Source organism: Lissotriton helveticus, chromosome 12 (assembly GCF_964261635.1).
Source record: "Lissotriton helveticus chromosome 12, aLisHel1.1, whole genome shotgun sequence".
In the NCBI taxonomy this organism is placed as follows: Eukaryota; Metazoa; Chordata; class Amphibia; order Caudata; family Salamandridae; genus Lissotriton; species Lissotriton helveticus.
In genome coordinates this window covers 305,101,103-305,115,525 of record NC_136073.1, presented here as the reverse complement: position 1 = coordinate 305,115,525, position 14,423 = coordinate 305,101,103, and the positions used below count along the sequence as shown (strand labels likewise).

The following is a 14,423-nucleotide window of genomic DNA, read 5'->3' as shown; positions in this document are numbered from 1 at the left end:
TTGGGTTTCTGATAACATTCTATTTTCTATTCTTCCTTCAGTTTGAAATTGCAGAATATCTAATTTATCCCCTGTTCACGACCTGTTTATGAGCTTGAGTTATACCAGGTGTGGTAACTTCTCACCGAATAATACCCATGCCATAAGGGAGGGGTGAGGGGGAAATTACAAAGGGGCGGCACCTCCATTAGGGCGGAGGGGTATCGCCCCACTACTTTCTCACAGTGCGAGAAGCTGAAACATAAAATGGTATTTTAAATACCATTTTATGTTTCTGCTTTTTGCACTGCGAGAAAGCAGAAGGGTATGCCTTGTTGGGGGCGGGCAGGTGGGTGGGTCAAGGAGGAGTGAGCAGAAGGGTATGCCTGGTTGGGGGTGGGCACGTGGTTCGGGGAGGAGTGTCTTGCCCAATGCTGTGGGCCCTGATTGTTTGGTTGGCCCTCTGGGGCCGACTAAACCAGTCATGGGCACTCTCTGCCTTTTCCCTATATAGGCTGCATGCAGCCTACATAGAGAAAATAGCCTCCCCATAGGCGCCCTTTCCCCACCAATCACAAAGGTGCCATTACAGCGTTGTGTTTGGCTTATGGGAGGGAGGCTGCCTGTGTTTGCTTCCTGATGGGAAAACGCGGGACCCAGCCAGAAGCTGAGGCGGCGCGGGACCCGGTAAGGTAAGTTTTTTTACATTTTAACTATAACCCCCACCCCGGCAAACCCCTGGTGAGGTCTTTTGGCCTTGGAGGTTCCCATCCAGTCTACACTTAGCAACAGCAGGGGAAGGGAACAGTGAAGAGTGAAAGCAAAGGCTGCCTTGCCCACCTTTCAGTCTTCAGATTAAACTCCAGGGAAGAGGCTGGATTTTCCTGAGTGGTATGTCTTGAAGTCACTGTCAGTCTGTGGTCCACCCATGGGGGAGTCTCCCAACCGGGTGTTCCAGGACCAGCCTGTGGTTTTCTGCATTTCTGTGATTCAGAATGGCCGCGAGGCCCTGTGGACAGAGTCAGTATCTCTGAAAGGATCTGAACAGTATTTCTGGAAGTCCGTAATGACTGGCACTAGTATCTATGAAAGGCTGGCAGGGCTGAGATAGGTCTCATTTGGGTATGCCGCTGTCTATAAGAGGCTGGCAGGACTAAGGCAAGAGCAGTCGCTTGTCAGGTTAGTTATGATCAGTGCCTCTGTTAGTTAAAGGCAGGAACCATTGCATAAGTGCAAGTTCAGGACTCGTGACATAAGTACGAGCTCAGGACCCGTAGCATAACTGCAAGTACAGGACTCATCGCATAAGCACTAATCAGAACCTAAAGCCCCGAACGAGGCTGATCCTGAGACCCAGTCAACAGTGGACATTGCACTCTCCCCCCAAGCCACAGGATACTAAAAAGTAGAGGACCCCCTTGGAGAGGTGAGATAACGGAGTCCGGGGATGTGGGAGACATAATTAATGGAGAAAGGTAGTGGCAATGTTGAGTGTGGGGGGAGGGGGGGGGGTCCATGTACAAGTAGGGGAGGCTAGTTGCGGGTGGGGCATAGTACTGGCGGGGGTACAAGAAGGGAGTGGGATGAAACTCGGGACAGCTGATTTGAGATGTGCGCTGTATTTCCAGCTCCTTCAGGTACCTGAACTGTTCTGTGTCTGTGAAGCCAGAATAGTGTCTAGAAACACTCTTGTGGCAGAGCAGAACACAGAGATCACAGATCAGAGAAAGAGGCACACCCCAACCCCTTCCCCTTGGGTTACTTCCAGCATACAGCTTCCTGAACCAGTGTGTTGAGTTCAACCTTCTGGGAGACCGGCGGCCTTCTCTCGGCTACTCCGAACTGCCTGGGTTTTCAGGTTAGTGGGTGTTTCCCGGACGGTGGTGGGGGGGGGGGGGCATGATTATAGAGAGTAGCAGGTAGAGGTATCTGGCAAATATACACACAGTTTTATACGCTGACAAGGTAAAAAAGGAAATGACTCATTTATGGACTTACCCCAAGCTGTACAAACAAGGCAGATGCACTTGTAATAACTGTTAGATTGTATCTGCTCCTGCCCATCATTCCTTAGAGCATGGGGGTCTCATGGGTTCTTTCTCATTTGATAACTGCTGTTTATTTCTCTGCATTTATATTTATTTTCGTATTAAATTAATGTTGACAGTGTGTTTTTAGTTTTCCTTAGAGGATGGGGGCCTCATGGGTTCTTTCTCATTTGATAGCTGCTGCTTATTCCTCTGCATTTATGATTATTTTGACAACATATTCATTTTGACAGTGTGTTTTTAGTTTTTATTTTCAAATACTTGCATGTGTTTTGGTATTGGAGAGATTGTATGTGTGAAATGGCGAAAGATTGTTCCTGCATATTCTCTCACCCTATGTCACAAATGACCAGAATACTTCTGAAAATTTTCACAATAAAAGCAGCATTTTTGGTTCTTTCTTTGGGAAGAGGTCCAACAAAACCACTGTGAAGGAGCCAAGTAGCTGAGAAGGGGGTGGGGGCAGCTTTGGTGCAAGGGGGGTAGCACACCAAAAGGAAGGCAAACATTTGAATTGTGCTATTCTCAACAAAAGTCTGAGGGGCTTTTCTTGCAGAAACTGCCCTCAATTGGCTTTGGTTAAAGCCAGAGCAGGTTGTTCTAGGATTCGAGCATTTTTTGTCTGCCAACCATTCTGAGAACGATTTTGAATGGACCGTCCTGGCTGGGATAGATCCTAAACATCGGTCCCCCAACATTGAGAATGCGCTGTAACGCAAAGAAGCCTATCTAATTATGAAATTTGGTAGCATTAACAGGGGGCTCAATTGCATGAGCGAGCTGAATAGAATTGAATTCCCATTTCAATAATGCAACCCAAAGGCATAGTTTTACAACATGGGCATTAAATATAAGGCTAATGCAACCTTTGTTATATTCAGTCCCCAGCGATATAATTTACATAATGCACTACGAGGGACACCGGCTGAAAAATTTATTAAATTCCCTACAGGAATGTAGTTTTTCCTTCCTGAACCCCCCCTCATTGTTTAAAAAAGTTTGGCCTTAAACCTGGGCGTATTGTTCTATCGTTCCCATCAGTGCATTGATTGATTTTTCTGGGTCCTCAGTGATTATTAGCACATCGTCTGCGTATGCCGCTAGCTTGAAGGTTTCTCCCTCTACTGGTATCCCTGCTATGTCTGTATTGGCCCTGATCATGTTTAGGAGGGGTTCTATCGCTAGCAGGAACAGGGCTGGCGAGAGTGGGCACCCTTGTCTGGTCCCGCGGCCAAGATGGAGTAGTTGTGATGTCCCTCCGTTTACTACCACTCGTGCTGTGGGGTCATTGTAGAGGGCCAGCACCATCTTCCTATAGTTGGGTCCGAACCCGAATTTCAGCATGCACTGGTCTAGGAAGGGCCTGGACACTCTGTCAAAAGCTTTCTCAGCGTCTAGGGCTATCATGACCGCTGCGTTGCTGCTCTTGGAGGAGTGATTTATTATGTGGCATAGCAGCCTTGTGTTGTCATGGGACATTCTGTTCCTCAGGTATCCTACTTGTGAGCAATGTATGAGCTTGGGTAGATGGGCATTGAGTCTGGTTGCTAGTATCTTGGCGTAGACTTTGCAATCTATGTTAATAAGTGAGATTGGTCTGAAGTTCTTTGCTTCATTTGTGTCTTTGCCTTCCTTTGGTATTACTATTATGTTGGCTTCCGCCATGGTCGGTGTCATGCGTCCTTGCTGGACACACTTCGTGAAGACCTCCTTCATTTTGGGTCTGAGAGTGTATAGGTACTGCTTGTAGAAGCCTGCCGTGAACCCGTCTGGTCCTGGTGCCTTGTTATCTTTAAGACTCGCTGTGGCTCTCCCTATTTCGTCTTCTGTTATGTCTAGGTCAAGGATGTCTCGTTCCTTGTCTGATAGCGTTGGTGTGGATATGCGTGCTAGGAGTTCTTTGCCCCCATCCTCCTGTAGGGTTTCGTCCCTTGTGTAGAGTTTCTCGTAGAAGTCTCTGAAGACCTCCAGGATCTCCTTGTTAGCAGTCTGGGATTTTCTGTTCCTGTCTTTGATGGCCTCTATCGAGTGTTGTTTCTGTTTCCCTTTGAGGTAGGATGCGAGATTTTTCCCTGCTTTGTTTGCTGAGCACAGGTTGATAGCTTTGTATTTATTTATCCAGGTGCCTGCCCTTTCACTTAGGATTTTGTTTAGTTCGTATTTACGTTTCGTTAGGTTTGTGAGGGTGTTCCTATCTTCCAGGTTAGCTATGTGACCGCTCTCTAGGTTTTTCATTTCTTTTTCCAGATCGGCAATTTTTTTGTTCCTTGCTTTGTTAATCCTCCCTTTAATGGCAATGACTGTCCCTCTAATGGTGGCCTTTAAAGGCATCCCATAGTAGGTCCCTGTCTATCTCGGGGGTGTCATTAATCGATAGGTACTCTTTTATTGCTGTCTCAATCTCCGCCCTAGATGAGGTGTCTGTAAGTAGATTGTCATCGAAGCGCCATCTGCGAGTTGGTTCCTCATTGTGTTTCCCTGATAGGGTTAGGCTTATGTGCGAGTGATCTGAGATGCTCCGGGGGCCGATTTCCGTGTGATCTATGAGATGGGTGTGTGTGTCTGATATGAGGATGTGGTCTATTCTACTGTATGAGTTGTGTGGGTTCGAGTAGAAAGTGTACTCTCTGGCGTCCGGATTTTGGAGGCGCCACGGGTCCTTGAGGTTGAGTTTGGAGGAGAGGTTTTTCAGGATGTTGCCCTTGTGTGTCGCGTGGCTTTGTCTGTGCGGGTGCTTGTCAATGGCTGGGTCTAGGACCTGGTACATGTCTCCTGCAACCACCAGGAGCTCGCCTAGTGGAAGGGTGTGTAGTTGTGCTTCTACTCTGTCCCAGAAGGCCCTGTCATCGCTGTTGGGGCCGTAGACATTGGCCACGTGTATAGTCTCCCCGGCTCTCCTTAGGCTGGTCACTAGAATCCTGCCCTCTGTATCTGTCTGCATGTCCACCAGTGTTAGCTTTGACTTTTTGCTTGTGAATGTCACCATCCCGTTCTTTTTGTTCTGTGCTGCAGACCCCCATACCTCGCCTATCCAGCTAGTCTTGATGCGCCCTATGTCGTCTGCTTCTAACCTTGTCTCCTGCAGTACATAGATGTCGCCTTTGAGTTTCCTCAGGTGTTCTAGTACTTTCCTTCTTTTCACCGGGCTGTTGAGTCCTTTAACGTTTAGGGACACTATCTTGATATCAGTTGAGAGGTTGGTGTGGTTGTTGTGCGTCATTTGTGGTGAAGTGCATTTGGCGATCTGTGTGGCCTTGAGATCCGTGGGACCCTGTGGCTTCCTTTCCCTAAACCATGGCTGGCTAGTGCGTTGTTGTGCTTATACCTGTGCTTGCTGCTCCTCGTTGAAGGTGTGGAAAATTGAAAGATAGAGTAGTAGAGAAGATAAAGAAGAGTGACCCCATGTGTGTGCTCCCCGACCCCCCCTGCCCTCCCTGCGCCCCCCTCCCTCCCTCCCCCCTCCCCCCCTTACTTGCTGAGTGGGAGTGCGACGACAAAGTTCCTTTGCTCCGCATCATCCCTGAGGTAGAGTTTGTGCGTTGTCCATGGTAGAGTTCTGAATAAGAAGCGTGGGGAAAGGTACAGTAATTCTTGCTTGCTGGGTCGTTCCCGGTCTGGTGTGGTCTTTTTTAATATTGAGGTAGATTCTTCCGGGCATGTGTCCATGGCCAAACCGACCTGTCGTTCTCTTTTGTGGCAAAAGGCGAGGACTCTGCTGTGCTGCTCATCTGGTGTCTCTTTGTCCGTATGGCTGATTGCCGCTTGATAGAGCCTGCTCGCCTGAGGTAGCTGTGTTGTCCTGTTGTTCCGGATGATCTTTACTCCGATTGGGCGGCCACATCCGGTGAGGCGCATCTCTTGGCTGCGCCTGGCGGTTTTGTGTCCATCTCTTCTGTCAGTGGTTTTTGCAGGTAGCGTCTCAGGTCTTCGGGGTTCTCAAATGTCATTGTTCTCATTTTGTCTGTGATCTTGAAACGGGCTGGGCCTACGAAGCTGAAACTGATGCCTCTTTTGCGCAAGGAATCCCTGAGAGCGAGGAAACCCTTCCGGGTCTCGACCGTTGGCTTCGAGTAGTCCTGGGTCAGTACGATCTTGCTGCTCGCCCATGTGAGATTTTGGTTCTTCCTGGCGAATGCGAAAATGGCATCAGTGTGGGTTGTTCGCAGTGATTTGCATATTATAGGTCTCGGACCCTTTCCCGTAGCCAGTTTCCCTGCCGGCACTCTATATGCCTTTTGCACTTCGAACCTCCTGTCGAAATTGATGCCTGTGAGCTCGGGGATCATGTCTTCGAGCATTTTCGGACTGTTCCCATAAGGCACAGGGTCAGACTGATTTGCATATAGCCATGTCTGAACTGGGGTGGCTGAGTGAACTAAAGAATGGTGATGGATTAAACCTAGATCAGTTGACTGGGGGTGAGTGTTTGATTTGTTCAAACGCTCCGTCCATCATCCCCTTTTGTATCGCTTCGAGCATTTTCGCACATGAGCCTGCTTTATCCTCTGCTCCTTCCGGCACGCCTAGGATCCTCACGTTGCCCCTTCTGGCTCTGTCATCCTGCTCCGCTAGCTGTCTTTGTATGGCTTTCGTGGCTTTTTGGCATTCTGCTATTATTTTGGAGTTCTCCGCAGTTACATCCTCCACGGAGCTTATGCGACCTTCTGCTGCTTCCATTCTGATGTTGGTGCTATGCAGGTCGGCCCTGATTGCCGCGAGTTCTAGTTGCATGTTGTCTATCTTCAGTTTTGTTTCCTTAGCCACTGCGTTCCCCTCATTGATCTTTCTGAGGATAGTCTCTAGGGTTGCCGTTTCTCCTTTTAGCTTCAGCGGGGAATCAGGGGTCTCTTTTTTGGCCTTTTTCGGGTCTCCTGCTGTTTTGCCATCGTTGTTTGCCATTGTCCTGATGCCCCTTCTTGATAGGATGCTGCCCAGGCGCCCCTCTTTTTGAGCGGAGATTGGGTTGCTAGTTGGGATTGTCTTGGGGGCCTGGGCCGTTGCATAGGTTCTGTACCTGCTCGGTTCTCTAATGTGCCTTGTTCTGGTCTTAGCTTTTGGTCCTGCCAGCGTGTGCTTTGTCTCTTTCGCAGCCTGGGCCGGCTGCTTTTTATTGGGTTGCAGGTGAGTTTAATGTTTATTCGGGAGGTGCCAATTGAGGCTCTGCCCTGCTTGGATCTTGGCTCCCCGGCTCTTTTGACCAGTTGTCCGTGGTGCAGGTTGTGGCGCTTGTTCGATAGGCCCTCTGCTTTTTTTTGTGCTTGGTATGCGGGCGTATTGGGCCAGGCTCGAGAATCAGCACTGAGACACGTGCGCGCGTTCCTGCCCTGAGATCCTGCACGCCTTGGCCTTCAGGTGTGTTTCAGACGCATTTACTCACGTGTGCGTCTCTAGCCCCCACTCCTTGTTTGCCTCCTTCGCCAGGCTTCCTGGGCCTTGTTTAAAACCCCCCCGGTCGGGCTCCCTAGTGGGTTCGTGCTGTGGTCGCTCTCCGCTTCTTCGCCTTTGCCTCTCACAATTTTGTGTTGCGCTTGTTGTGTGAGGCTGTGCTGCCGAGAGTGCTGATGATGCAGAGAGTTTCCCTCAGCGCCTCCTCTCGGGCGTTCACCGCTTCCGGCGTTTCCAGCGCTTGTTGTTTACTTGTTGCTGGCTTCCGGTAATGGCGGCGCCCATGCGTAGGGTTAGCTTTCGATTTCGCTAGACCCTGTTCCGATGGTGCCCTTAAGCGGTGGGAGATACCGGAGCCTTCACACTGCCTAGCGTCTCCCACTGCGAGCCTCTCGGTGACTCCTCCGCTTCTCCGCCTACCTTGATCACCCTCCTTTCTCCGCCGCTTCCCTCCGCCTTGCCTCTCCCGCTCTCGCCCTAGTCAGCCGATGCGCTTGGGAGTCTGCTGCGCTTGGGAATCCGCTGGTAGGTATTGGTGCTTAGCTCGCCTCCTCTCTTTGCTTCTTTGCCTTGTTCGGTCCTGTGTCCGCGGTGGGTTCCCTTCCCTTACTCACTGGGCGCCATTTTGATTTCCCCTCTGTTATCAGGTCTCCGGGGCTTTGAGGTCCGTTATCGCTGATCGCGCAGTTCCTGTCATGCGATTCTCCGCTCCGATTGTAGCCTCTCTGTTCCCATGCTTGAAACTTGCTCTTTTAATCAGAACAAACTTGTTTGGCGGGTAGTTATGGCCGTAGTTAACCTCAAGGGTGCGGAGCGAGTTGACTCAGATGACCATCCACATTGTCGTCCAAGCCACGCCCCCCCCACGTGGGGCCTTGACCAGGTAACTATACCACAGAGTTGGACGAAGCGGTTTGTTCCGAACCACGGAGTGAGAAACGAGCTTGAATAACCGCTAAACGCTAAACGCTGAATTAGGTGAGTGACCTCAAATAATCCTGACTATTCTAGCATATCACCGCAGTTGTGGGAATGCTGGACTCAATATAGTCCGTGTCTTTTACAGCTTCCTGTCATGCACGAAAACATCCACCAATACTGAAACATGATAATTCCTTCCTCAGTATGCAGTCATTAATCAGCTACCGAGTAAGTAGTCTTCGTGCTTGTTTACATCAAAAAGTTCACGTTTAGTAATGGGCCAGACAAGTAAAACCGCTATAACTCAATCTTTCAGAAATAAAGAACTGAGAGTGCCGCAATTCGTTTTGCTATTGGACTGAAAAGAATGCCGCTTTTTAAGGTAATTCTTTCCCCTTCTTTGCTTAAACGGTTGTTAGACTTTAGGTCTGTTGGCATACAGAATCAATAAGGGTTTGATATTTTGTTGCAGACTGGCAACCACTGCGTAGAAACATAACTCTAAAGCCACAAATCCACTTTGGCAACACACAGGTATCTAATTAATGATGAAGCTAGCTGTTAAGGACAGCTGGGAAGCGTTTCTAAAAAGATTTTCCATTTTTTGTTTTTTTGTCAAAAACAGTTGTCAAAGAAAAGACTAATCCAGCCCTGATGAGAATTTGGTAACTCATAAAGCCAGAACTCGAAACGTGTCGGCCATGTGGGATTGAAGTCTTTGTTAAACCTTTGGAACACTTAGAGTATTAGGATTAGTTGCTCTCGAGGTGTAAAAAGCTTTTCTGAGTTGTTCGATTTTATTCGCAACTTTATGAGATTGAATATATGTATATATAAACTGCTTTTTTGACATGTTGAATGTTATGTAATGTATTGATGTATTGAACTTCACCGTGTGTTTAAATGTATTGTAAATATATGTGGAGATATATGTACAATATGATATAATTTAGTTATTGTCAGTCTGTTTTGTATTAATGTGACATTTTGTTTGGTAGATGATGTGTTCTTATTGTGGTTAAATAAATATCCTTTTTTCTACAAAATAATTTAAAATAAAGAGGCAAAAATTACTGCCAAGATAAACATAATAATTTTTGTTTATCTTATTCTTGGATCGGAAATCTGATCTAAACTAATGGAGGTGAGGGTAAATATTTCTAATTCGTTTAAATAAAATAACACGATGTGCATGTGGCTGGAAATTCCTGGAATTAAAGGCGCGCGCTTTTTAAACAGAGAATGACACTTTAATTTGCCCATAATCCCTGCTCATTACTTAAGCGGCTACATATGTTATTATCATATTAAATCTATTTATTGATATCATCACTACTCTTTCACAATTGCTTTCGCAATTTTGTTGTTTGCTCAAATTTACTTGAAAATGCACTATTTGCCCACTTAAAAAAAAAATAATCCTCTATGGTGGTCGCGCCACCAGATACTCATACAGAACTTTTACACCACACCACTTTCAAATGTCTCCAGCCGCCACTGGAATGACAGGCCTTCGACCAGGTTCGGATTGAGGCAAAAAATATGCCTAGGCACTAAACTAAAAGTGGCTTGTATTAGCGAATTAAAACATAAACGTGCACCACATTTGCAAGTTGGGGGAGTTTTGAACTTGTAAAGACACGCAATATAGGTGTTTTGCAAAGTATGGGATACTGCATACATTTCTGCTTGCCACAGGCAAAGGTTCAGGCAATATCAGGCAAAACAACAGTTGAAGGTGGCCCACCAGTCTGTAAAAACAAACCCACAAACGGCCCTAAAAGTGGCCACACACAGACCTGTCAGGCTGGTCTTTCTGGCAGTGCCACACTGCCCTTTAGTCTTTATGCTAATGAGATCTTACCATCAGCAGCGAGAGTTGTTGACCAGGCATGAAAAGTAAGGCATATATACAGCCAGAGGGTTCCTTTGAAATGTATGTCCATTGTTTGCAGGGAAGTAGCCAAGACGTGTTTCTTCAGTGTCGGTTTGATTAACAAGACAACCTGTTGTCCTTCTGCAGCTACTAAAAACTGCAAGTAAAAACAGAACACGGTCAAAGTCAGACACCAACATATTACGTTGAACTTCTTATGCCCTCCAGATAAAATCTAAACGAAGTTACAATGCCTCATGCACACAGTTTACGATGACACAACACAACGTTACAATACCTCCATGTGAAAGATACATTATAATCGCTATATATGACCGTTAACTCATAATTACTTGCACTTGCACCTGGGAGCTGGTTATCGGTGTCCATTGCATTTCGCTGCCACATGATCTCCAAATTAACTTCTGACAATACATCTATTAAAACTGTGGGATACAATCTGTCTTTTTACCCAACAGAACCTTGCAGCAGTGTCCCTTTATTTTACAAGTGTAGGTAAAGTGCTATGGGATAAAAAAAGATAAGGACTGTCAGAAGGTGCCAGAGATGACATGGAAACACTTCAGCTGTGCATGACCCAGGTATGACCGGTGTTGGGCTCACATTTGAGGAGAGCAGGCGCCCTAGCAGGAACATAAATTGCATGTTGTGTGGTGAAAGGAATCCCCTTTAGTTTACGCATTGCGTGGCGCAACTTTGACATCATAACCACTATGAAATAACGGCCAAAATGTAACTGTCGTTATACTGCTCTAAAAATGTCAGTTATGCGTAAAGGGAACGTCATCTGCACTGCTTGTAATGTATGCCTGTGATAGATAATTGGGAGCAAAATCAAACCCGGCGTCTCAGTCTTAATAGCCCGTTGCGTTGCTGCTCAGTGCAGGCAAATGGGGGAGGGGGGAGGGGGCTCTAGACAGTACGATGCTACATTAAATCATTTCAGACAAGCGTTGTTTGTGGTAAACCTTTTAAGAGTGAGTCTATCACAATTTGAACTCGCATTTAAACAATAGCATTCCTCCGGATTACTCGCAACTCACACGCCCCCCTATAAATTCACTTTAAATTGTGCAAGCGCAGCTCACATGTATAGATAGATCACAAGAGCTGCGAACCCCGTTCGAACTCGTAGTCATAGTAACAAATACATTGCTTCAACTTTCAAGATGTATTTTAAATAAATTATATGAGAGAGCCGTATGGCCAGAAGCAAACTTGAAAACTAATGTACTTTCCTATATTTTGGATGAAAGACTAAAACTAGATTTTCGAATTGAGCACAGATAAACACAGCAGCGTACTGTACCGTCTCTTTCCCTCTACGGCTTCACTGTGAGAAAGGTGCGGTCAGCTGTCAAAGTGCATGAAAAGGAGTGTGGTGCTGTGCGACAGGGGGCGTGGGAGTGAGGTCAAAGGAGTGGCTAAAAAATATTCTGTAACTTTTTGGGGGGCTTTCACCTTCAGGTAACTACAAATAAAATCACACACAGCTTAAATGAAAATGAAATACAAGCTATGGTAATCAATGGGAAATTAACACATTATGAACCCTCTCTGTTGGTTGGCACCAGAGAGCCACATAATTGATTTCTGGTTCCTGCAGTGGAGAATAGTGACTTGTGTATGTTGTAAGTGCCACAAGGGTCCCGTCCGTGAAACACAGTAATGTGAACATGGAAATCAATACCCCTTGGAAGGAATAAGCGTGCATCATCAGGAAACAAGGTTTTATAAATGTATTTTAAAAGCACGCAATTCACAGCTTGGCAAGTAGCTCCCTCACAATAACTCTCAACAAAAATACATGCATGTCAGCAGGAAGTGTCAAGTGATTTCCCATAAATTAAAGCCAATAATACGGGCTACCAAGCACCGGTTACATTTGCAGAATGACCAGTTGAGCGCATTTACATTTTTGTCAAGGACGCAGCAGCCCCCCTAGGAAGAAGGCTTGTTGTTTAGGTGTCCGCGCCTTCCTTGGTTTCACAGCACGAGACTCCCTGCCTCCAACTTCTGCTGAAGCTTTTCCGCTCTCGGAATTAACCGCCCTGGTGGACTTCTCACAAAAACTAAGGGAATTGTTTTTCTTAAAAAACCTATCATATGGGCACGTCGTGCCCCTCCAATCCCGCCTACTTCGACCACTGGGTGCAGTTTGTTTATGCTCTTCGTATCTCTCTATCAAGAAACGCGTCTACTTCCCCCTCCTGGCCACGTTTGGTATTGTTCAATCTGAACGAAATCGCATCCACCTTCATGAACTTTAGTCCCCAAAGTGCTTCTGGTGTTTGCGTAATATTTGGTATCTCCTCGGGATATTGTTTCCCCTGCTCTTGGCAGTGTTCGGAGCTCTCTCCTATTGGCCAGCTCAGGCCGCCCCCTCAACACATCAGCTCCGTCACGGCATGGGCAGACAGAAGCAGCCGTGCTCCGAGCAGAGCTACTGTTTACGAAATAAATACCTCTGTCAAATGTTTATAGCGCCGTCAGTTAGGGTATTTGGAAAGCGCCCAACGGGCCTGGTTTGTTTATCTTATCATCAGCAAAGATGGCAGGCAAAGACAACCTGACAGCCTCGTGGGAGAGTAACAAATATAGATTATCAAATGTAAATTAATGGGGAACAAGGAAAACATGAGAAGACCTTAATACCAAATTAATTTGCAATCGAAAGACATGAACCCGAAGGGAAGGCAAACAAGGGGAGACAACAGTGGCAGTAGTTGGAAGGTGTTGGACTTGGCCCTTTTGGCAGGTTCACCCCTGAACTTTTTGCCTTGAGCTCTGACAGGATGGTAGTGATTTTTGGCCTCTGTGCACTTTAGCACTGTGGCCCAGTGTAAAGTGCATGCGCTCTCTGAGTGCGTGTGGTATTGTGTACAGTGTGTCTGCCTGCCTGATGTGAATTGCATGTCTGGCTTGTGATTAACAGGTGGATGATGTGGGTGGCTCCAGGAGCCAGGATGGGTCTGCCTAGTGGTGAATAGGGAGATCTACATGTAGATGGGAGGGAGGAGTTGCACCTGGGACCTGAATAGGACTGTGCCTTCCCTTCACCATGCCGACTCCGCCCCCTGTGGTGTGTCTAAGCACTGAGCCCCCACCTGACAAAGGAGAGAGGAGCTGAGCAAAACAAAGTGCTCCAAAGCTCTCCTGAACCAGTTGTATCTGGTTCTCCAAACCCTGCACCTTTGCACAAAGGGAAAATGTTGTATAAATATAGGCGCTGTGACCCCCTTCTAAATGTTCAGTTCCTGTTCTGTTCCTGACGGAGGGAGACTTGCTGCTGGTGGGGCCCAGGAGGGACGCCATGGGGGCTGCCTCTCTGCAGGAGGGCCCTCTGAGCGAGCCCCTGGGCCCTGCACTGCCACTTTCTTTCTAAAGACTTTTTGGGACCTCTGTTGCTGATACCCCAGGACCTTGGAGGAGCGTGTCCTGATCCTAGCGCCTAGTGAGCGCTTTATTTCTAAATTCTCCAGAGTGCTTTATTTTCCCCCAGGACAGGGAGAGCCTGGGGGCTGTGCAGCACTAGGCTGCAGCCCCTTCTCAGAGGGAATCCCGATATAGCGATTCCCCACTTTATGCTTAGATGGCGGGTGCCGACCTCGCTTGGCTCTATTTTAAATAGTGGGAGCCTACTCCGCTTTATGGTGCTTTTACTTTAAGGCCGGTGCCCACCCTGCCTTCTTTGGGAGCTTTGCGGGTGCCCACCTGCGTCATCGCAGCATCTGAATAAATCTATGGAGTGCGGGTACCCACCCGCATTGTCCGCCCTAGCGGGTACCCACCCTGCGTTATGTGATTTTTGGAAGAGGGAGCCTATCCCTCATGGCCACCGAGAAAGGAAATCTCCGGTGCCATCCGCGGCCCGCCTGGTTGTGGTCGTGTTGTAAATAAAACAGCGGTATTATTAAGCATTAGCCGAAGCCATAATGCATTAGTCCAAATATCTAGTATACGGATTCCATTTTGCATTTCGAGTCTGCCATTTTTCATGTCCTACATTGCCATGTGCTCTATGTTCTGATTGTCCTACCTCTCTGCCAGTTACACTGTGGATTCTACCTAGCAACAGTTATTATTAGCCCTTCTTGAGAGTGTAGCGCATGCTCAGCAGAAGTAACAGCTGTTCCTTATTAGCATAGCCCTCCCATGTTCTAGAAATACTGTTAGCTCCACCCACTGATATA

At 47.3% G+C, this 14,423-nt stretch overlaps 1 protein-coding gene across 4 annotated transcripts in view; it reads right to left on the bottom strand.

Annotated features, from left to right (window-relative positions):
* LOC144797772 (fatty acyl-CoA hydrolase precursor, medium chain-like) overlaps positions 1 to 12,512 on the bottom strand; it is a 300,448-nt gene extending 287,936 nt beyond the window's left edge. For 2 of the 4 annotated variants that reach the window (XM_078668534.1, XM_078668533.1), the window contains exons 1-2: positions 12,145 to 12,273; positions 10,198 to 10,366 (exon numbers count right to left, since the gene is read on the bottom strand). In XM_078668534.1, coding sequence (XP_078524660.1) covers positions 10,198 to 10,279 — 82 coding nt within the window. In that variant the 5' untranslated portion in view covers positions 10,280 to 10,366; positions 12,145 to 12,273. Of the gene's footprint in view, positions 1 to 10,197; positions 10,367 to 12,144 lie in introns of all 4 variants that reach the window. The other 2 variants (XM_078668531.1, XM_078668532.1) reach the window with 2 other exon arrangements.
* Between the last annotated feature and the right edge of the window lie 1,911 nt (positions 12,513 to 14,423).